At 38.3% G+C, this 20,557-nt stretch overlaps 3 protein-coding genes across 7 annotated transcripts; all 3 read right to left on the bottom strand.

Moving 5' to 3' along the window:
* Nucleotides 1-798: 798 nt before the first annotated feature.
* On the bottom strand, nt 799-5,042 carry tmem18 (transmembrane protein 18). Its single transcript, XM_029496376.1, has 5 exons — nt 4,877-5,042; nt 4,586-4,703; nt 3,919-3,973; nt 3,704-3,797; nt 799-3,587 (listed from the first exon to the last, which is right to left on the bottom strand). The coding sequence occupies exons 1-5, from the start codon at nt 4,967-4,969 to the stop codon at nt 3,489-3,491; spliced, it is 459 nt and encodes a 152-aa protein (XP_029352236.1). The 5' UTR covers nt 4,970-5,042; the 3' UTR covers nt 799-3,488.
* A 169-nt stretch (nt 5,043-5,211) lies between these two features.
* LOC115037978 (uncharacterized protein C1orf115-like) lies at nt 5,212-8,995 on the bottom strand. 2 transcript variants are annotated; one of them, XM_029496779.1, is made up of 3 exons: nt 8,642-8,995; nt 7,544-7,554; nt 5,212-6,473 (listed from the first exon to the last, which is right to left on the bottom strand). In XM_029496779.1, the coding sequence occupies exons 1-3, from the start codon at nt 8,948-8,950 to the stop codon at nt 6,434-6,436; spliced, it is 360 nt and encodes a 119-aa protein (XP_029352639.1). In that variant the 5' UTR covers nt 8,951-8,995; the 3' UTR covers nt 5,212-6,433. The 2 variants fall into 2 exon arrangements, with proteins under 2 accessions (XP_029352639.1, XP_029352638.1); XM_029496778.1 differs by lacking the exon at nt 7,544-7,554.
* Nucleotides 8,996-9,867: 872 nt separating this feature from the next.
* Nucleotides 9,868-20,176, bottom strand: si:dkey-119f1.1 (Structural maintenance of chromosomes protein 6-like). Of its 4 annotated transcripts, XM_029496252.1 has the most exons (28): nt 20,103-20,149; nt 19,836-19,892; nt 19,613-19,735; nt 19,378-19,513; nt 18,635-18,740; nt 18,292-18,428; nt 18,078-18,139; nt 17,881-17,961; nt 17,676-17,777; nt 17,384-17,503; nt 17,151-17,249; nt 16,850-16,996; nt 16,541-16,629; nt 16,207-16,371; nt 15,863-16,041; nt 14,486-14,687; nt 13,908-14,022; nt 13,463-13,623; nt 13,188-13,323; nt 13,004-13,084; nt 12,725-12,895; nt 12,056-12,193; nt 11,700-11,845; nt 11,338-11,463; nt 11,135-11,240; nt 10,778-10,930; nt 10,510-10,604; nt 9,868-10,173 (listed from the first exon to the last, which is right to left on the bottom strand). In XM_029496252.1, the coding sequence occupies exons 3-28, from the start codon at nt 19,721-19,723 to the stop codon at nt 10,077-10,079; spliced, it is 3,261 nt and encodes a 1,086-aa protein (XP_029352112.1). In that variant the 5' UTR covers nt 19,724-19,735; nt 19,836-19,892; nt 20,103-20,149; the 3' UTR covers nt 9,868-10,076. The 4 variants fall into 4 exon arrangements, with proteins under 4 accessions (XP_029352112.1, XP_029352110.1, XP_029352111.1 ...); XM_029496250.1 differs by lacking the exon at nt 19,836-19,892 and having other exon boundaries at nt 20,103-20,176; XM_029496251.1 differs by lacking the exon at nt 19,836-19,892 and having other exon boundaries at nt 19,613-19,732; nt 20,103-20,160.
* Nucleotides 20,177-20,557: the final 381 nt, after the last annotated feature.

The raw sequence follows: 20,557 nt of genomic DNA, 5'->3' as shown, positions 1-20,557 counted from the left end.
TACACACTGTTTACAATGATATGGGATACAGACATATTACTAACTCTTTACACTTAAATTTGTTACTTGGAGAAAGCCTTGACGAGGTGAAGTGTACAACAGTGAACTGGCCATTTGGAATTTGCTTTGCATAGTGCAGACAATGGGCCAGATGTTTGGCATGAAACAGGAATAAATCTAAAGCTAAACCAAGAAAATAATATTAGCACTGCATAAACCGAGGTATGTGACAAAAGTAAAATTTGACGATGATGATGCTATGATGAAACACACACTTTGTCCAGAGGGGAATGCGAATATCTGTGTTAACAATTCAACAATTGTTGCTCCACTTATACCAGGACAGCAAAACAGATTTTGGTGATAATATATCAATCTCAGTGCAGCGCAACCTATTTTAAGGGTGTTGAGGGGACTAATCAGGCACCATCATTAAAAACCTATGTGGGGTGTTTATAGTTTACTCTCAAATCTTGAATATAGTTGGTTTTTATTATGTTTCAGGCTGGAATTAAATTGAAACCACAGCAATATTGTGCCTATAAAAGCAGAGGAGATTAACTCATTGTGTTATATATTTGATATTTGATATTTGGCTGGGTGTTAGTCATATATGAACCCTGTTACTGTGTATGTTGTGGACGTATTCTGAGTGGTCTTTATGACAATAAGACTGAATTAAACCCAGATTGCTATTCAAACATCCTTACCAGTGGATTACACAACCACAGATGTTAGGAATCACGGCGGGGGCCAACATAAACTGTATAGAAATAGTGAGAGAGGACAGACGGTGGAAACACAGTCATCATGTGAACTCATTTCCTCTCTGAGCTGAGTTGTAAACTCATGGGGCCATTATGGCCTACACAACACGTGTTTACTCTAGTTTTTTTTATGCGCTGAACAAAGCAAATGCATTTCAGGATTTGCTGGCAGTTGGGTTGATATCAACATAAACAAAAACAAACACATGAAGTCTTCAAAATTCTGGGAATTTGAGAAACACCCAAACTATGAAGCATTTGTGAGAATATTCTGTTGAACAGAGACAATCACTTGTACACACATAAGAGTTGGCCAACAATTTGAAAAGATAATACTAATAAAAGAACATCATTCTTGTGTTATCCATTCTCTACTTGAAAAAATGTACGGAGTGGGAGGACCCCTTGACAAGTTGGCCGGTTGTGTTTTGCCACAACCTCATTCAAAGTGCTGTAACTGTATTTAATATTCTACTGGAGATGCTTGGAGATGATTTCCCAAGATACCGAATGCCAGTCTGCATTTTGGGGAAAGGCTTTTAAAGTAATGTGTCCAGTATCCAGGCGATTGTTCTTTTCATACCTAGGAGCACATTGTTTCATGGGTTCTGCTACACACTCCCAACACACAACACTGCCATGACTGGCTTCAGTAAAGAAATATAAGGGGAAGTAGAGATATAAAGGATGTTAAGACTCTGCTTTTGTGTCGCTTTGTTGTGTTAGTACCAAAACACATTAATAATATTTTTTTTCCAATGAATCAATCTCAGACTTCACTTCAGCATGCTTAGGTCTCCCATCTGTAAAGTCATGAGTGCATACAGCTTCAGCTCAAATGCCACGATACACGATTTCTCCACAGTACATGCCAGTTTCTGGGAAAGTATTTCCAAATGTTTCCTACAGTGCTGGTATAAGATTCCTATTATTATAAAGTTATTGAAGATGTTTTCAACTTAAACACTTGAATAGTTACAGCTACATACTTATGGTCTCATCTTAAACACTCTGACAGGTGGTGTTTCTTTTGTCCAAAGTGTTTTCTCCCACAGAACTGCAGCTGACAGAGAGTTGTGCAATGTACTGTTGCACGACATATGCAGGGAAAGCAGCCTTAGCTGAGATACATGAACTGATAAATTTGGCTGCATCATATACAGCAATCAGACCTGAAGATGTAAACAGAATAGCATCCAGTCAGACTTTAGAAAAATTACAATTTTGAACTTCATCTATCTTCTAGACATGATTCGTGACTGGAGACATGTGTGTGTGTGCGTCGTAGCATCTGCTCCTGTTTTAACACCAAACAGAGGTCAGAGTGCAACTTCTTTTTTTTTTTTTTCGTCAGTAATTTTCCTCATAACTTTTTATGAGATTGTGTGACCATCACCAGCCGCCCCTGGAAGCTAGTTTGTTAATCTTTATTGAGTGAAATTACCTTGGCGTGGCAGGGAGGGCAGTGCTACACCTCAGTGAATACAGGGGGGAATAAAGCACAGAGAATATGCAGACGTACGGACAGAGGAAAGGAGCTAGTGGAGTGAAGGATCCTGTGCTTTTCCTGTCACCTCGATCAGGATTAAGGGCCTCAGGACCTCTGGATCAGGTCCAGAGGGTTTCTGTGTAGATCTTTGGAGAGGTGGGAGTCCAGATAGGTGAAGGTGTCCTAACAGAGGAGCCGAGTCAAAGAGGAGATATATAGGGATGAAACGAAAGAACAGCTCAGCCCATTTTTGGTAGGGTTCAACAATTCTTCATGGTGTGACCCAACACAAGCTGGCAAGTGACACAACACATGCATGTGGGCATTCCCTAAGTATGAGTGAGACCATCACCAGGGCCCAGGCTCCCAAGGCCTGCTACCTCCCAGAGTACCACTTCTAATCCTTTCTCCCTTTTCAGGTCTTTGAGTTGTGTAATGTAAATCCTTGTCCATCCACACAAACCAATTCAGATATGACCATCATCATAAATTCCACCAATGTAACAAATCCATCTATCTTCCTCTCCAATTTCTTAAATAACCAATCTTGACGGCTATCAAATTATCTGCATTCACTCTTAATGGGTCCTGACAGACAAATGGAGGGAAAACATACCAAGAGATGGGATGAGATTCATCTGACAAAACAAATAAGGGGGCGGGATATAAACACAAAAATATTTGGTTAAAAAAAGTTTGTTTTTCTTTAATGGAGTGTGATAAGAAGAAGTGAAGTCTCCCAAAGCCCAAATCTTCATGGAGAGCAGCACCTGTCTCAAGCTAATTAGCCTGTACTGCCCTCTAGTGTTGCACAAGCACTGATGTAAAGGTCTCCCTCCTTGGGAAGGGAAGGAAACAATACGGGTCTTGTAACTGTGAATTCATGTAGTTTAACCTGCCACTTAATTCTTCTTCAAGTTGACATTTTCTGGCCATTATAATCAATGGTCACATGGAGGTAATTCCAGAATGATTTATCTTTTTTGTACATTTTGATTCACTCTAAAATTACATGAAATACAAAAAAGCAATTGTCCATTGGCCCTTGCAAACCTTAGCACGTGCGGCACATTCAGCGGCACTGACCAGAAACAAGCATCCAGTCGTGACAGTTGATGAACAACCCTTTTTTTTTTAGTCTCAGGAAGGAGTTTGCCTTCCATCTGGGATTAGCAAAGGAGAGATTCTGAGCTCCTCTCACTAAGGCAGATTTACAGACAAAAGAATAGGGCTCATTCACTCTTCTCCCTCTTCTCTCTGCGGGCCCTTCGCTTCAGCTGGAGGGTCTTCAGCTCAGTCATAGTGGAAAAGGTTCTGTACACCCATACAATCTGTAATTATGTAACACACACAAACAAACACATGGGAAATTTTTATCTGCGGTGTTCCTTCTACTTGCGATATTTGTTTTTAAGTGACTATTTAGAAAATAAATAGTATACTTTACCACAATGATGACTGTATTGAGCAGAAGAGGAATTGAGTAAACCAAAGATATGAACATTCCCTTGGAATCAAAGTATTGGAAATGAGAAAAAGATCTGCAGACCAAAAAAAAAAGTTAATCAGCATTTCTTAAACACAGTATCTGTATATATATTTGTATATAAACCAAAGCCAGCTGAGCTCCTATTCACATAGTATATCACACAATGGTTTTACCTCCAATTCATAGCTGCCAGCTCATTCAGATATTCAGCACTATACACCATCCCAACTGTGGAGAGAAGTCATGTCAGCCTGGGAACCATGAGAAGTCAGGTAATACACACTCAGACACCAACAGTGTTAGCAGATTCTTGGCTCTTGAATCCAAACAAGACACACATGATGTACTGATACACATTCAGTGCACTATCAGGTTTTGGTGTTTATCTGTATTGTTCTCTTTATTTTTTGTAATGCACAGGTACATGTGTGCTATTATGCACTACATGGAGTGAGAAAAACATATGCTTTAAGAGAGACTTACTCATCAATAAAAAAAATAAAAATAAAAATAAATAAATAAATAAATACAATGAAGTTAACCACAACTTCTTACTATATACAGTTTGACGTGGATGACTAAGAGTATTCATTGGCTATAGTTTAGAACTGATTCCTAATGTTTCTCTAAAATTCATACGAGAGAAAACATTTGTCTCTCAGGGCAAATCACACGCACTGCATGAAAAATATGTTGCTATGTCGAAACAAGAACTTAAAAAACAAACAAACAAACGAACATCAACAACAACAAAAAAAAAACAGCAAATGAAAACTGGGTCTGTGGAAATGACACACGAACATGACACTGAGGCTGCCACATTGTGTTTACTGCTCGTACCCATAAACAGGAAGTGGCAGATCTGAGCTCTGTAGAACCTGCAGGTCACCACCGTCAGACACAAACACACAACATGAAACACCAACAAGCCGAGCAGCCAAGGCTCCGACCACTGCACCTACAGACAGTCAGACAACAGCAGCAACAGTCAGGGGCTGTTGGAAGAACAGCTTCATAACAATGTCGAATAATCAAACGGTGCAAGCGTCAATATCTGCTAAAACCTCAGGGGTCCACCACTTAGTTAACATGTAGCTAGCATTTTGATCGGTGAATAAACTTTCAACTTACAGACATGAGAAACGTCCATATTGACGTAATTCGTATATGGCTGAAACCGTCTATGGGGATGGAGCTGATATTTTTGGCTTTCAGGTCCGTCATCCTCAGAAAACACTGAGAAAACGGACTGTGCTTCAGTTTGGCTGCCAGGTAAACAAGACAAGACTGCGGAAGTCGCGACTCGGTCGCAGCTGAAATACGTCATCAAGAAGGCGCAGTTTTATGTTTTATTTACGTCGTATAAAAGGACAGCATCATGTGACTGAACACACAAAGGAATCAACGATAACATCAATTAAAATGCTTCTATAGTCTAAACTTTTCAAACATTAATGCCATTCATTTACAATAATTGGATAATATTAAACTGAGTTAAACTAAAATACACACGTTATATAATATGATGGTGCTCTATCTACAGCATTGTCTTACTGTTGTCTAATTTTTAGGGCAGCACTGTTTTCAATATACAGGTTGAATGAGAAAATGAAAAGGATGTTTCAAACTTAAACTCCAAACTAGTGTAGCTATAAATATGATAGATATATACTTTATTTAATCCAAGGGAAATTCACTTACATGCATCATTTGCACAACAGGCAACAATAAGACATGCAGAGACATGCTGCATCAACTTTACACTGCAATGTACTTTACTTCCCAACATCACAGAGCAGACAAACAGCTCGTTTTTGTAGAGTTTAGATGATAAAAGGTTTACAAACACAAAATAGGCTCAGCAATGAGGAACTATATTGAATATATATTACTTGTGGCACATGAGATCTGAGAGTTTCCTAGAGACGCCAACAGCCATTAGTGATGTGTCGTTGGTGAAGCAAGTTCTTGGAGTCACTTCTATCCTGCTGGAAGCGTCACATTAACATTTTATCCATCTGCATACATGCAAATACCAGCTTACTGCTTAATAAAGGAGAAAAAAAGACCTAAGTGCTTCTGTGTTCTGCAGTTACAGGTTACTCAGGCCGTGACTGGTGTGTAATTTAGAGATAAGTACGCCAGATGGAGAGCATTTGGTCAATGCATAGCAGCAATGAATAGCAGATTCACAGCCTATGTCTCAAGTGTACAGAAAAATGCATTTTTCAGTAAATCTGTTATATATCATAATCACTTGGACCAACAGGACAACACTCTCCCAAAGAAGATATTTGAACATATCAGAATAGAAAAAAGAAAAAAAAAAACTGCTGTAAAAACATTTAATGAAAAATTTGTGGAAAACTATAATACTATTGAGTGTGTTCTCCAACTATAGTAAAAAAAAATTTGTGAAAAATATCTATTGTACAAAGAAATAAATGTAATGCTTATACATGAAAATCTATGAGAACTTGTGAATAAAATTTCAAATACACAAACATTATGAATATCAACAGGCTTCAGCCAGTGTCCTTATGTACACAGGTGTTGTTAAAGAAACTCGAGTAGGTCCATGGAAATCCGCTCAGGTTCTGTTTCTGGCTGGGTGAAAGTCAGGGACAAAAGTAGCTGCCACTGTAACTGGTGTGGAGTAACCCAGGGCAAATTGATACAGACCCAAAATTAGACATTTCCAGGTGGAATGTAGAGCTTTGCCAACATTCTGAAAGACAAATGAAATTTTTAAATTTAATATTAAATTCTTCAAAACATGTATTATTGCAAATATTCAGTCATGCAAATTAGGATGGCTCAAGGCTGAAACACAAATTGTATTTTGCACAAAACGTGATTATTTCCACCACAAAACTCATTGCACAACCATGTCTTTTTATTTTTATTCACAGAATATAAAACGCGATGTACCATGAATGACTTTTAGAGAACTCGGTCAAAGAGGTATTCTTTATTATTCATGAGGAAATTGTTCAAATTTGATCAGCATAAGGCTGCACATGTGTAGAACAATGGCGCAGCAGGCGAGACATGCAGTCTGTCTGTGACCCTGAGATTTAAACAAGGAGTCCTCGGAACACTATTGTCTCCTATATTCTCAGAACAGGAAAGGGCTGTCCGGCTGAAGCGGATACAGGAAGTGAAGTGTTTTAGAAAAATAAAGCAAAAACAATCTGACTTCCTCAATGTGTTATGTAAATATAGCTCTGCTCACCACTTAAAATTTTAATGTATTTAAGTGATTATTGAGCAAACTATGAAGCTAATTTGAAGAATAAGCAGGACTAAATAAATATATTAATCATCATAATAATAGCATTAAAAAATATAAGTGAGTGTGTCTCAAGTTAAAATTTTTTTGAAAAAAGACCTAGAATGAACTTGCACCCTTAAGTGTCAATAAAATCCTGTAGCTCATTTACAATTTGTTTATCTGGTGTTTTCACTCTGTAGTAATGTGATCTGAGGTCACACTCCTTCTTGCATTTCCGTATAAGTCACACGTGAGGACAAGTAATAAAGCTCTTTGCCTTGTAAACATGTTGTCAAAGGGACCCAGCTTCTCGAGAAAAAGGTCACCCTGTTGACTGTGTTATGTTTTAGTTTGGTCAGTTATCTTGATCACTCAGATAAAATTTTGCATCTGAAATGATTTTATTATGTGGAATCAGCAGTTTTGAGAAGATTCATTTCTTCATGGGCACTATGTTATTCCCGTGAGGTTGAAAGAGAAGATAATATATATATATATATATTTTAATACATGTTTCAACTTACCCATAAAGGAACTGGAAAAGAAAAAGACACAATAATAAATCTGATGTTTGAAACTTTAAGTCTTTTCATCACAATACCATATTATAACAAGTCATGCATTGTTTTTGAATGTTTACATAGAACATTTAACATTTCCAACAAATATGATTCACCAGTGAGATGTTTATACACCCATGTGAAGGGTTGAGTCAAATGCCAGACTGTCATAGAAAATCTGATCAACTGATTAAAGATACTGTTATTGTTAAACATTAACACTTACTATTTGAGCTATTACTTTGTCAATCACATGGATGTATGGGTCATAATGCAAACCACCACTAATATTCTCATAACAGATTGCACTGAATTTCTCCTTAAGGAAGAGAAGAAGAGAAGCTGAATTACAAACACACCTCCAGGTGAAGTGTTGCATGATCAGTGCAGGAAAGAGACGACATAACAGGAAACGAATCAGCACCTGTGAACAGTAATGGCCTGACCCCTACACTGTTTGTCAGGACTGCCGTCTGTCTCTGCAGACCAGAGATGTGGCACTTATTAATCACTGGCTTTAGCGTGGCTGGGTCAAGACAAGTCCAGAATGGTACTGGTTGCCAAGGAGATCACAGCTGTAATATTTGTGATGATTGGGATGGACTGATCATGCATATGTATGCTGACATTTTAGGTTTATGGGATTTTAGTCAATGCTGTCAGAAATCACTTTTGAGTTATATATAAAGGTATTACTTGTAAAATAAATAAATAAATAAATAAAACAAAACCCCAAATTTTCAGGAAAAAAACCCCATATGATTATGGATTCAGAGGGCAGGGGGAAAAAGTACCACATGGTGGAATGTAAAAATTACAATTTTCACAGGACGGTTGATTCCCCAGAGTTTTGTGGGTTTCCCAACATTACGAACCCAGCTGATTAATGTCATAATAAAGACAATTATAATTGAACATTTTAACTTACCATTCTTGAGACTATAAAAGAAATAAAAAGGGCAGGAGATGAAAGCGGTTCCGAAGGTAACCAACATACCATCAAAATACACATCCTCTGTAAAGTACTGTATGGTAAGAAAGATATATAAAAGGGTCACCAACCTTCTTTACTTTTTTGTATTTTTCTTTCTTTTTCTTCTTCTTTTCTTCTGCCCTCACTTGTGCCTCTTCATCCATCAGTGGCTCATACCTGTCTGGCAGAAAGGCCAAGTGTATTTCTCTTTGGTGGCTGTTGTCTGCCACTGGCTCACTGTCACTGTTTGAAGAGGTCTCGCTCTCTGAGGGGTCAGCACAGTCCATATGACGCTGATACTTTGCTGCTCCTGTACTCAACATATCAGCTGATGTTGCTGCTGCTGCTGCTGCTGAATTTCGGTGAAACAACCTGAACGAAAGAGATTTAGGCTTCATGGTGTCTGCTTGTCACAGTGCTGAGGGATGTGATGAAAAGGTACCACTTGGTGCACAGTATGCTGGGTGTGTTGTCAGCAGACATTATAAGTGCATGAGTGGAAGTGCATTCCAGTGGACCGCCTTTTGTGGAGGATTTGGCACAGAGCCCTTAAAGGTGCAAATCCTTCCTCCTCACTAGACTGTCCCTAATAGATCTCAGCTTGTGTTGAATGTTTTCAAATAAAAATCATGTTAAATCAGAAATTGAGGAATCTATTCTTTATGTCCATTGATAATTCTCAACCACACTGACGAGCCTCAAACTTGGAGGATGTATTTTTCTAAACTTAATGTCAAGTGTTAAGTTGGTTGGGTGACTCTCAAGAAAGCTGAGCTGGATTAATGTAGTTGAAGCAGTAGTGTACAGCAAATGTTAGCTGTAAAAGGAACCAAAAAAAGGAAAAAAGGGATGCATTTTATTTTGGGATACTTCAATACTTTTCTAACTAATCAAAAGGAAATGTCCACTTTCCTCCAGCCATATGAAAAAAAATAAAAAAACACCTCTGTATTATGGTGGCTTGTTATGAGTTAATTCCTGTAACATCTTTGTTGTTGTTATTGAATTGCATCCACTCCCATTTCTGTTTCTCACTCACTTTATCAGGAACTGGACAATAAAAGGGAAACATAACAGTCCTGATAGCTCCATCTGATAGTTACTGGAATGATTCCTGATTGTAAAATGCTCTCAAGAACCAACCTCAACAAAGTCTGTCCATTTCCTGTCACAAAATGACAAAACATGAATTCTTACTAATCAATTTTAAAACAAAAACAGAGAATCTAATGTTAGATACTAACAACTACTTATACCATGAATTTATATTTATTGGAATTTAAACAGTCAAAAGTGGAAAGACTCTCCACAAGAATCCAGCTTTTGTCCTTAAATTTACTTCCATGCATAAAAAACACTTATTACATGATCTATGAAAGAAGTTTGAACAGCTATTCACTGGCACGGGGTAAACCTTCTCGCCCCATGTGACCTGTCACTGTGTAACAGTCACTGACGGTCTTAGCACACACTACTGATCTTATCAACTTATACAAAAAAAAATAAAAAATTGAGCTAGCAACACTACTGGTCTTCATCTTCTCCTCTTTGTATTGTATTTTGTCCACGGTCTGGATCTTTCAGTCGCAGGATGCAGATGATTTTGTCCTCAGGAAGATTACTGGTGAAAAAAACAAAAAAGATTATGACTACAAAGTTCATTTATTGTTGGTAATTAGCCTCGTATATGTCTTTGTTTTTAAGATGAACTGTTAGAGCTTCATTTTAGTCAGCACCTGGCAGAGAGGCCGACAGGAAACGGATAGAGAGGAAAATACCAAAAGCTAAGGTCCTGGTGACGGGCTCACTCAACCACCAGTGCTCCTGGTATAGTTCATTTACCAAGTTTATATACAGTAAACAACTCAAAAAAAACAAAAAAACATTGGTATTTAGGTGATCAAACTGCTTCAATATCCAAATATAAAAACTAAGCCATCTCTCAGTGAAGACTCACATGGTCTGTGGGGTGAGAAAAATGAACTGTCTGTAACGTTGACCAGCAGCCACCTTCAGCATCATATCCATTGAAATCCTTCTGTTCACCATGTCCTGAACAAAACAAGACTCACATTATATTCACTTAATTGGGCGTAAACACAGCAAGCTAATTTGTCCCAACTTCTCATTTCTTAGAGATGGTATAAGACGGTATAAGTTCAGTTTATATGTGTGTATATATATATATATATATATAAAACAAACAAACAAACAAACAAGATTACCATGTAAACATCAAACTCGTCCAGGCAGCGGAAAGGTGCCTCAGTGATGGCCCAGAGCGAGAGCACAAAGCAAACTGTGGAAAAGGAGCGCTCCCCTCCGGACAGAGTGCGCATGTCACTCAAGCTGGTATTGCTTCCTTTGCCTGGTTGCACCTACACAGCAGCGGATGAGAGATCAATTTCACTTTACAGCAGCTGCTTATAGAGCTATAGCAATTTATATTAACTGTACCCACAAATTTATATAATCACATACAACTCATGTGACCTCCAGTTACACAAGCCACAAAAACAGCAGTTTTTCTTTTGAGTTAGAAAATTTGCCTCGATGTGTTGCCAAAATGTTGGAGCTCTTACTGTGATGGAGAGAGTTTCATTCTTGTGGTCAAAATTCATACTTCCAGTGTAGCCTCTCTGGGCCAGCATGCTGTCGAAGTAGTATTTACAGCGGGCAGAGAGAAACCTGAGACAAAGAGATGGAGAGAAGGGGATGAAATGGATGAACGGGGTAGTCAGAATGGGGGTATGGGAAGACGTTAATTTTTTGTTTGAAAACTTGCCTCCTGAGCTCTGCATAAACTTGTAATCTGTCATTCATTACACTGTCGAGGCTTTTGATGAAGGTGTTGAGGCTCTTCATTTGCTGTGCAAGGTTCCTATAGTTCTCTAGAGCCTCATGGTACTGCCTAGATGAAAAAGCAAGAGAGAGAGAGAGAGAGAGAGAGAGAGGGGGAGGGAGGAAACTTTGCATTTTTAGATCCCCTGACTATTGTTTAAGTTTGGTAAGATGCCTGCATGCTGTCTGACAAGTAAAAAAAAAAAAAAAACCCAACATGCCATTGTAGTGTCACAGAGAGACAACCTTTAGACAATACTTGGCTGTGGCTAAGTTACTATGATTTATCACAGGAGTTGAGGTTACCTCACAACCTCCTCGCGGTCCCCCTGCTGTTCCTGCTGGGTAGAGATCTTAACCTTGAGGCGATTGATCTCACTATCGATGCTCCTGGCCGTCCGACGCACTTCTAGGCGTTCGGGGCTGATCTCTGTAGCTTTTGACACAGATGTCTACATCAAAGAATGATGTAAACCATTAATGAGGTAAAATTTCATTTTACACCAAAGGTTACTTTACAAGAAAACTGCTAAAAAGCTTATTAAAAAACAAGGCTATCGTTTGTGCTAATGAACGTACTTAAGTGTGTGTGCATACAATCAAAGTTAATCTGTGACCTCAAACTTGCAGTAAAAACACCTCTGGATGTCTGTATTGCATACCTGAAGTTCCTGTTCGCTGCCTTTAAGGCTGGCTTCAAGGGTCTGGATATTGTGCAGATGGGTGCTGCGCTTCTCATCATAGTGTTTCTTGTGATGTTTGCACCTCATCATCTCTTGGTCAGCCTTACTCAGTTCCTCCTATAGTAGGATAATCACACAACAAAAAACAACTTGTATGACACCCAATAACGTGGGAGTGGTGTGACTGGGATACTGTGTTTTAGGCAGAGGCATTATCTCTGGTCACCTTAAAAAAAAAAAAAGCTAATTTATCAAAAAACATCTGCACTAAAAGGCGTTACACATGGAAGTGAAAAATTAGGCAAAAATTAGTTACGCTTGTGGGAAAAAAGTATCATTCCTGGACGTCTATAACTGAACTTTCTTAAGAACCTCTGACCATTACTGCCAATGCAGGAGCATCTAGCATTCTTTTGTGCCTTGCATTTTCTACTAACACTGCCTCAGACTGCTTTACACACCTGTATGTATTACTATGTAGACGCCTATAGAGTGAAATTAATATGTCAATACTTCATCAGGTTGGCTGGAAAAAACCTGAGGAAATTAGACAAATTGTGATTGAACATTCCACAATGATCAGTTTGGAAAGAAAGACTCTTATCTGAGTCTTTCTTTCCAAACTGATTTAATCAGGAATTACAGTACCTTGATCGAGTCAGCTTCCTCAGCAATAGTATTGATCTGGTCTTTGTGCTGCTTGTACTCCTGTTCTGCCTTCTCATAGGAGGCTTTGAGGTCAGCCATTTCCCTGCATGCCTCCTCGCACTGTAAGCGCTTCGATGAGATCTTACTGATGACCTCCTGAAGATCTTCCTCCTGTGTTACCATGGTGACACCAACAAAATCATGAATACTTTTATGACATAACTAAAAAAAAAAAAAACCCCAAAAACCTCCATACTACACTGTGTGTTCTGTACAAACCAGGGGCTTGAGGTCCTCTGACTGAGGCTCCTCCACATTCTGTGGGTCAGTCAGCTCCAACTGCAGTTTGCTGGCCTTATCCTAAATTAATCATAAAAGTCATGAAAATTCTCTGTAGAAAGATTTCATAATATCCTGGGTTACGTGAGGTGACTACTGGTTTGTAAGAGGTCAAAATTTTTACTTTGGCAGTTTTTTGCTCTACAAGAGCTCTTCTCAGCAGTCCCTCATTCTGTTTGATGTCATCATCTAATTTCCTCATTTGTTGTTGGAAGCGAGTTGCCTGAGCTCTCTGGTTCTCAATCTCCCTCTGCAAATGTCTGAGAAAAAATAGAGTTATATATTCAGGATTTCTATTGTCAAAACACTACAACACCACAATGCTGCCATTAGATAATCTTGCTGATCAGATGGATCAAGAAGTAAATTAATAAATTCTCACTCCGCACAGACACACACCTGATCTCCTCCTCAACATCTCCTGTGAAATAGTTGGCTCTGGTCTGCTCAGCGGTATAACTACGGTTATTGAAGATCTGGTCTCCCTCCTTAGAGAATGCATGATTACAGTTTGGAGGAGGGTTCCTGCCCTGCATCACTCTCCGAGCTTCTGTGCGATTCTACACACACACACACACACGCATACATGCACACACCAAAACCCCATGTTAATACACTTCACCTCAAGAAGAGTAAAAACAGCAGTTAAGCATGTAAATTGAATACAATCTCTCATAGTATTAAATGTAAGGTCCAGTTTTATGATATATGATTAAATGGAACAAGATCAGATGGATTATTTATAGAACTATAACATACTAGATCAACTAGAACATAAACCTGTTTATAATCATATTCAAAAGGCATGTGCTTGCTTTGTATGTCTTCTTAAAGAGCATGTTACCTTGATGAGCAGAATGCTCTCTATAGCCTTTTGGTCAATTAGGCAATTGGCCACAACTGGGTCCTCAATCTCTAGAGCTTGAAGTACCGAGGGGTATTCAGGGTGTCTCACGGCCCTGATACAAGAGACAGGACAAACAGATATCACTTGCTTAGAACTGTTCAAATATTCTTGATATTACCTGAGCACCTTGATTTGTTTTAAATGAAATGGTTTCTAGATCCTACAGACATTCGATAAACCAAAACCACTGTCATCATTATGGTTTTTTCATCTATCTTTATCCTTTTCAGACATTTATGAAAAGGATCGGTCTGGTGATGTGATTTTTAAACTGCAATAACTACAAGCATGCCTGAATATGGTCTGTCTCTTTCCCCAAAAAGTCATAGCTGTGAGGAAACCTGTCTTAAAATTGTGTATTATCACCGCTGTAATTACTTGACACACTGTTATTCTAACATTCTCTATAAAGAAGTAAACTTTCAAACTTTATGCTTTTTTTACTATGTACTTGACGACTTAACACCAGCTTGATTCTGTAAAATATATGCTGTAAATAATGTACATGTCTGCACCTTTTTGTTGTATTGTGGATATGTGGTATGAATTGGCTGGTAATGATAGTATGTCTGCGGTTTCCAGGAATCATTTTAGCCATGAGATGCTGTAGCACCCTCTCATCATCGTAGTTGTCACAGGTGAAGGCGAGCAGCAGGCCTTTAAGACAAACTTCTATAGCTAGGGCATACTCTGGGTCCTTTGGGCTAATAAGGTAACCTGTTGAAGGAAAGAAAATATAAAGAGACAGAGAGTTAGATGTGCTTTTTTTTTTACTGTCAGAAAGACAACACAAAGACAAAGACAAAGCTCCCCATCCTTTCAAATTTCACTGCTGACAATGTAATTGATCATATTTTCTCTCTGTCTCTGGTCCGTAGAGGTCTGATTTCCACCCTCTATCACAGTATATTTAATATCACCCCTCACTCACTGCAGGATGCTAGGAGACTGAGAGATGACAGAAGATCATGCAAAACAGTGCTTAAGTTAATACACTCATCCTCCCCATGTGTTCGACACAGCCTGATACAACTCGAAATTGTACTGAGAGCACATTTGACCAAGGCAAGGCTGGCAAAAATGTTTCCTAATGTGGATCCCGCTTGCCCTCGCTGGTCCTGCCCCAGAATTAACACGTTCTGGGCCAACATCTTTAATACCAACAGTATAATGTTTAAAAAAAAAGCCGCCCCTAACCCCCTATGCGCTTTATTTGGATGTACCCCAGAAATCCATGGCCTTAAAGGCAAAGCTGGGGCAGTTATAACATTTACTTCCCTGAATGCAAGATGACTCATTCTTCTCTCCTGGAAGAAAAACTCTCCTCCGAACATTACAAGATGGAAAGATTGTCCTGTTTAAGCTGGATGGTGGGGTTATAGAAGGAGGGCGGGCCGGGTTTCTAACATTTGTTGTTGTTGTTGCTTGTTTGTCTGTTTATTCAAGGTTAAAAAAAATCTATAAAAACTGTTGAAACTAGAAAGACAAAGTGACCAGATTCCCTCTATTCTTTATTTTTTATTATTTTTCCTATTACTTCATTGCACACACTATTATTAACTAGTGTCAGTTATTTATTTACTCTTTATTATTTAAGAAGTCATAAAAAAGAGTCAGCAATTCTGCTCCTCTCAGTCTTAAAGATTCATACTGAAGCACATTAATGGGAATATTCTATGATTTATTATATATAATGTCTAATAATGTTTTAAATCATGCCTTAAATTTCTATTCTTAATTATTTTATTTATTGGTATTTATTCTTCTTATGTGCATGTTTGTGCATCGACATGATGTGCTATTATGTCTATGTTTATGATTAGCACTGTGATGAAATCCTTGAGTATACAATGACAATAAAGGCATCCAATCCAACCTACTCTAATCCTTACCCAGAGGTCCTCGGGGTTTTCTCTTAAACTGGCCTCTTTTGTGAGCTTCCTCGATTGCAGCAAGAAGTGCAGGCATATGTTCTCCAAAACGTCGCAGCCGATTGGAGCGACTGCTCTCCATTGTCTGCAAACTCCTCCTTTTGGTTTCAGTTGATCTCTGGAGCATTGCCTGCTCTTTCCTGAAAACAGAGCAAGGTGGGCATTTTATTGTGTGGAGGATGAGAGAATCATCTCAGGGATGATTTAATTCTTCATGAGACTTTGAGAATAATTTTTCTTCCACTGGTTTTGTCCTCTCATTTTTTGTACATGAAATTTTTAGTGCTCCATTAAAATGTTCTTACTTCATTTTTCCTTGTTCTTCTTTTGCACGGTTGCAGGCGTGCTGATACTGATCAATCTGCTGGCCCAAAGTGGAAATGTGGTGTCTCAGACCCTCCAGTTCAGCCTGGATCTGCTCCATACGCTCTTTCCTAGCTTGACTCTCTGCTCCTGTTTTCTGACTGATACTAGAGAGATATATATAAAAATAAAAATTTGTGAGGAAAATCACATTCATTAATTCATCCATCTTCAAGAGCTTAACTGTTTCAGGGTTGTGCAGAAAACCCCATGCACGTAAATAATATTTTTCATATTTCAGCTTGCATGCAAGACATTAACAAAATGAAGTCTAACCTCAGGTTTAAATCATTTATCCTTGAGGTCAACTGAACCTTGTCCTTTTCCAGGTCTCTCAGATTAGCCTTGCATCGGTGGACAGTGACCTAGAGTGCACATATGAATTGACAAAAACACTGATAGATTTAAACACGCTTCACAATAACAACAGTAACTTGTCATAGGGGATGTATTAGTATTGATGCAAAAGAGAGAGATTGCACTTGTTGTGATACTTATCTGCACTAAACAACTCAAATGTAGTTGTCAGCAAATTAAACAACAAATTTTAAAGACTATTAGGACCTCACTAGACTTGAACCAGACCTCACTAGATTTTAGAAGCTTATTACAACGCTGGGCTTCGGCCTTGAGCTCTGCACATTTGGGCTGGAGCTCCCGAACTTGTTGGGTTATTCCCTCCAACTGTTCCTGGATCTGTTTGTATTTATTCTCAGCTCCCTCCACCTTGTTCTGCATGATAAAATGAAAGCAAGTTAGTGAGGTACAGGCTTAAAAGCTGTGTTTAGACAAATTGAGGTGTGAGTTATAAAACAGAAGTGGTAGTTACTAGTAATTGTAAGTTATACTTATAATCCATGAAAAAACAAACAAACAAAAATTTTACCTTCCATTCCTCCACCTTCTCATCAAATTTTGCTGTGGACCGTCTGTCAGACTGTAGTTTCTCCTTCATTGGCTCCAATTCCTTTTCCATCTCTATAACCTGTAAAATTTTACACATGCACTTACAACCAGTGCTAGAAACCTGAATGATCTTTTGAATAATTGTTATGCGAATCCAGCAGGGATGTAGGAGACGCATTGAAATCTGAGAGAAGAAATAGAAAATGACCTCACCAAAGCCCAGGCCATCTGTTTCTGTAACTGCTCCAGTTTAGTGTGCATCTCGTCAAGTGAAGACAGACTTTTGTAACGGTCCTCTTTCTCCAAGTATTTTCGCTTTAAGTCTTTCAAGCACTGCAACAATCACATAAATAAACATATACAATTAAAACTGGCATAGCTGATCTATTTATGCTACTTAATTCCATCCAAAATGAAGCACAAACATACCACCATAAGCACAACAATTGTCTATTATCACGCCACATTTAATAAAGTTTTAGTGAACATGAAGACTAATTCTTACTTCACTATGTTTCCCCACTTTATCTTCTGTGACATGTCTGGTGGTTTTGATGTAGACAAAATCTTCTCTCATTTGTTCCAGTTGTGTAGCTTTCATGAAAAACTAAACAAAAAGAGTGCACTTCAAAGGAAAGTTCACAGGAAAAACTAACGGATGGATTACTTTAATTTAACAATGTGGACATATAAAATTTCTTTAGACCAACTTTATACTTGTCCCCCTCTCCTTTAGAGTGTAGGAAATATTTGCTCATCTCTTGAGTCAGAACTGACACAGGATTATTTACCTTCGGATGAAAACAATTTAACAATGATTAAATTGTTAATTAATAACCTGGAACACAGGTTTTTTCACACATGGTTATATTTAAATTCTTCTGTGCAAAGCTTCCATTGCTCATACTTGAATATTAAAATTATCCAGGATGGACAAGAGCTCTTCCTTTTTGGTTGAGACAATTTGACCTAGAAAGAGAGAAAAAAGCTTTAGAATACTTGAAGATGAATGAGAGTTATTTATGTAGTGAATGTAATCATTACAGTTGCAAACAAACATTGAAAGATGATTTATTCCTTTTATACTCTTACTCTCTCCCATAACCATTCGTGATGTTTACCTGATTTGCCCCTAAGTTTGTAGGTTCTCAAGCCCTCACGTGTTATTCTCAGGTCTACGATGATGGCTGGACCATACACATCAGGTTTGTAAGCATCCCGTCCCTTGTTACGCAGTGTAATAGATACATCAGCTGAGCTGTGGAAACAGTCAGACAATTTAAATATACTGAGTATTCAGTATGTCGCAGTCAAGAGAGTTCAGTGAGTAGACCGAAAGAGTCACAATTCATATTTGCAAAATATTTGCTGTCAGCTGTGAAGCAAAAACTACAGCTTGTCTCAGACACAGCCTTGCAAAATAAATAAATAAAAGTTTATTAAACAATATGGGACAAGGCTTACCTTTCACCTTCTTTCACAAAACCCTTAAGGGATGATCCTCTGTTCGTGGCCTGTGCATTCCCACCTAAAGCAACTATGAGAGCAGTCAGGATGGCACTCTTTCCACCTGTCACAAGTAGAGAAAGGGGAAAAAATTGCTTAAGTGCACTGCTTAAATTTGACCTGGCATTTTAATTAAAAATTAAAGAAGTCTATAAATAATTACATAAAATTATTATTATTATTATTATATTAAACTCTTCATTTTACATTTAATTAATATGGATCAAATTTGTGCTTTTTACAGTTCTTTTATACGCTTATGGTTAGTACCATGTGCTAATATGTTTCATTATATGTTTGCTGTGCTCTCTTGTGCAAAGGATATTTCCTGAGGCTTTCATCATCATGATTTTCACTTTCATTCACTTTCTAATGTAGGTGACTCAAATCACACTGTGGGTGATGGCAAATTATTATTAACTATCAGTGCTCCTTTATTATAATTGTGTTAAAATGGGTCTGAGATACAATTGAAACTACAGCTATATTATTTGTGAGGTAAGACAGTTTCTGGTGAATATAAAATACTTTCTTGATGCCTTAACCCAAACTTATATAGTGATGCAGCTTTAACTAAACTTAGCATTAAACTCAGGAGTTGGAAAACAAGGAACTCTTCTACTTTACATATTATTTCATTTAATTTCTGAATATTTTGATAATTGCATTCACTATGGAAAAACACTTGTACTTTCACTCACTTCCATTGTTGCCGACAACAAAATTGACATTGGAGCCAAAGTTGAAGGGACCAAGGAGCGAGTGGCACATGAAGTTTTTCAACGTGATGCTCTCCACAATCCCTGCATCACTCACAGCCTCGCCTTGATTTGGCAACTAAAAACAAGTTATCTGTCACTTTCTGGACGATGAGAACATAAGAAGACCGATACAAAAAAAGGATTAACTTCATAACATAACAGCGACGGAACAAACCCGTTTCAGTAAAGGATCGTCTGCATCAGCACCATTATGAGCCAACTCTTCCGCTGGTCTGACTCGTTTTTTCGGATTTTCGCTGGCAGAGTTGCTTTTCCTCTTCGACATCCTGGAAATCTACTTTTCGGGAAAATGAAAGTGAAAGAGACCAACCCTGAGTACCTAGCTCAGAGTCAGGCGAGCTGTCAGCCGTTCATTCTCCCTTCAACACTTCGCTAACCTGCGAAATGTGTTTGATTCATCGATAGATGAAGACTTTCCGGGAGGAGGCTCAGTGCTGAGATGCGGAAAACACCGACACAGTTGTGGGTTAGCAGCGTGATGGAACTAGCTTAGCAGGCTAACTAACGTTAAGGGCTAAACAGAAGAGTTGCTATCCAGACGGACAACACTTGAGTATTAAAGGCCTGATATTATATTTGTAGAGGAACTGTGATGACTGGCATTGGAGGGAGGGGGGGGGGGGGGGGGTCCTGGAGTTACTTACCCAGTTTGCAGCCTCACACAGCCGAAGCTGGGAATAACTGCTGTTTTGTCCGTCGAATTCGCGCTCGCTCGTCCGCAGAAAATCTCGCGTGAGAAATCGAGATGTTACGCTGACGTATTTACTTAATGAGCGTAATACGGTTTATTTCACGTGTGTAAGCACTGTATGTTAAATGCACGAAGACCAAAACGTTACTTACTCATTAAAAAGATTAAAAATAACTCCTTCTAATTTCACAGCCATCCTGTATTCTATTGACAAAAAAACAAAACAAAAAAAAAACAACAACAACAACAACAAAAAAAAAAACATTTTATGTAGAGTTAGTTGTATTAAGCTGAGCTGTTCCTTTATCTAATTGGTCATTTTCCTGGCTTTGTCCTCTTTCATTTAATGTGGGAGCATAAAGTATATTTTATTTTTATGTCAATTGCAATGCATGATAATAGTTCAGT

The sequence above is a fragment of the Echeneis naucrates genome, chromosome 24, assembly GCF_900963305.1.
Source record: "Echeneis naucrates chromosome 24, fEcheNa1.1, whole genome shotgun sequence".
NCBI classification, from domain to species: Eukaryota; Metazoa; Chordata; class Actinopteri; order Carangiformes; family Echeneidae; genus Echeneis; species Echeneis naucrates.
Note: the sequence above shows the minus strand (reverse complement) of the source record. Positions and strands in the feature narration are given on the sequence as shown.

What these genes read in the sequence shown, in the direction of transcription:
- tmem18 (XM_029496376.1), bottom strand. Translation starts at nt 4,969, where the DNA reads ATGACGGACCTGAAAGCCAAAAATATCAGCTCCATCCCCATAGACGGT. An exon ending in TATGGACGTTTCTCATGTCT is followed by an intron (nt 4,704 to 4,876) that starts GTAAGTTGAAAG and finishes GACTGTCTGTAG; the next exon opens with GTGCAGTGGTCGGAGCCTTG. An exon ending in CTGGCAGCTATGAATTGGAG is followed by an intron (nt 3,798 to 3,918) that starts GTAAAACCATTG and finishes TTTGGTCTGCAG; the next exon opens with ATCTTTTTCTCATTTCCAAT.
- si:dkey-119f1.1 (XM_029496250.1), bottom strand. Translation starts at nt 19,723, where the DNA reads ATGTCGAAGAGGAAAAGCAACTCTGCCAGCGAAAATCCGAAAAAACGA. An exon ending in TTTGTGAAAGAAGGTGAAAG is followed by an intron (nt 18,429 to 18,634) that starts GTAAGCCTTGTC and finishes CTGTTTCCACAG; the next exon opens with CTCAGCTGATGTATCTATTA. An exon ending in TAGAGCAAAAAACTGCCAAA is followed by an intron (nt 13,085 to 13,187) that starts GTAAAAATTTTG and finishes TGATTAATTTAG; the next exon opens with GATAAGGCCAGCAAACTGCA.
- LOC115037978 (XM_029496778.1), bottom strand. Translation starts at nt 8,950, where the DNA reads ATGAAGCCTAAATCTCTTTCGTTCAGGTTGTTTCACCGAAATTCAGCA. An exon ending in AATACAAAAAAGTAAAGAAG is followed by an intron (nt 6,474 to 8,641) that starts GTTGGTGACCCT and finishes TTTGTCTTTCAG; the next exon opens with AATGTTGGCAAAGCTCTACA.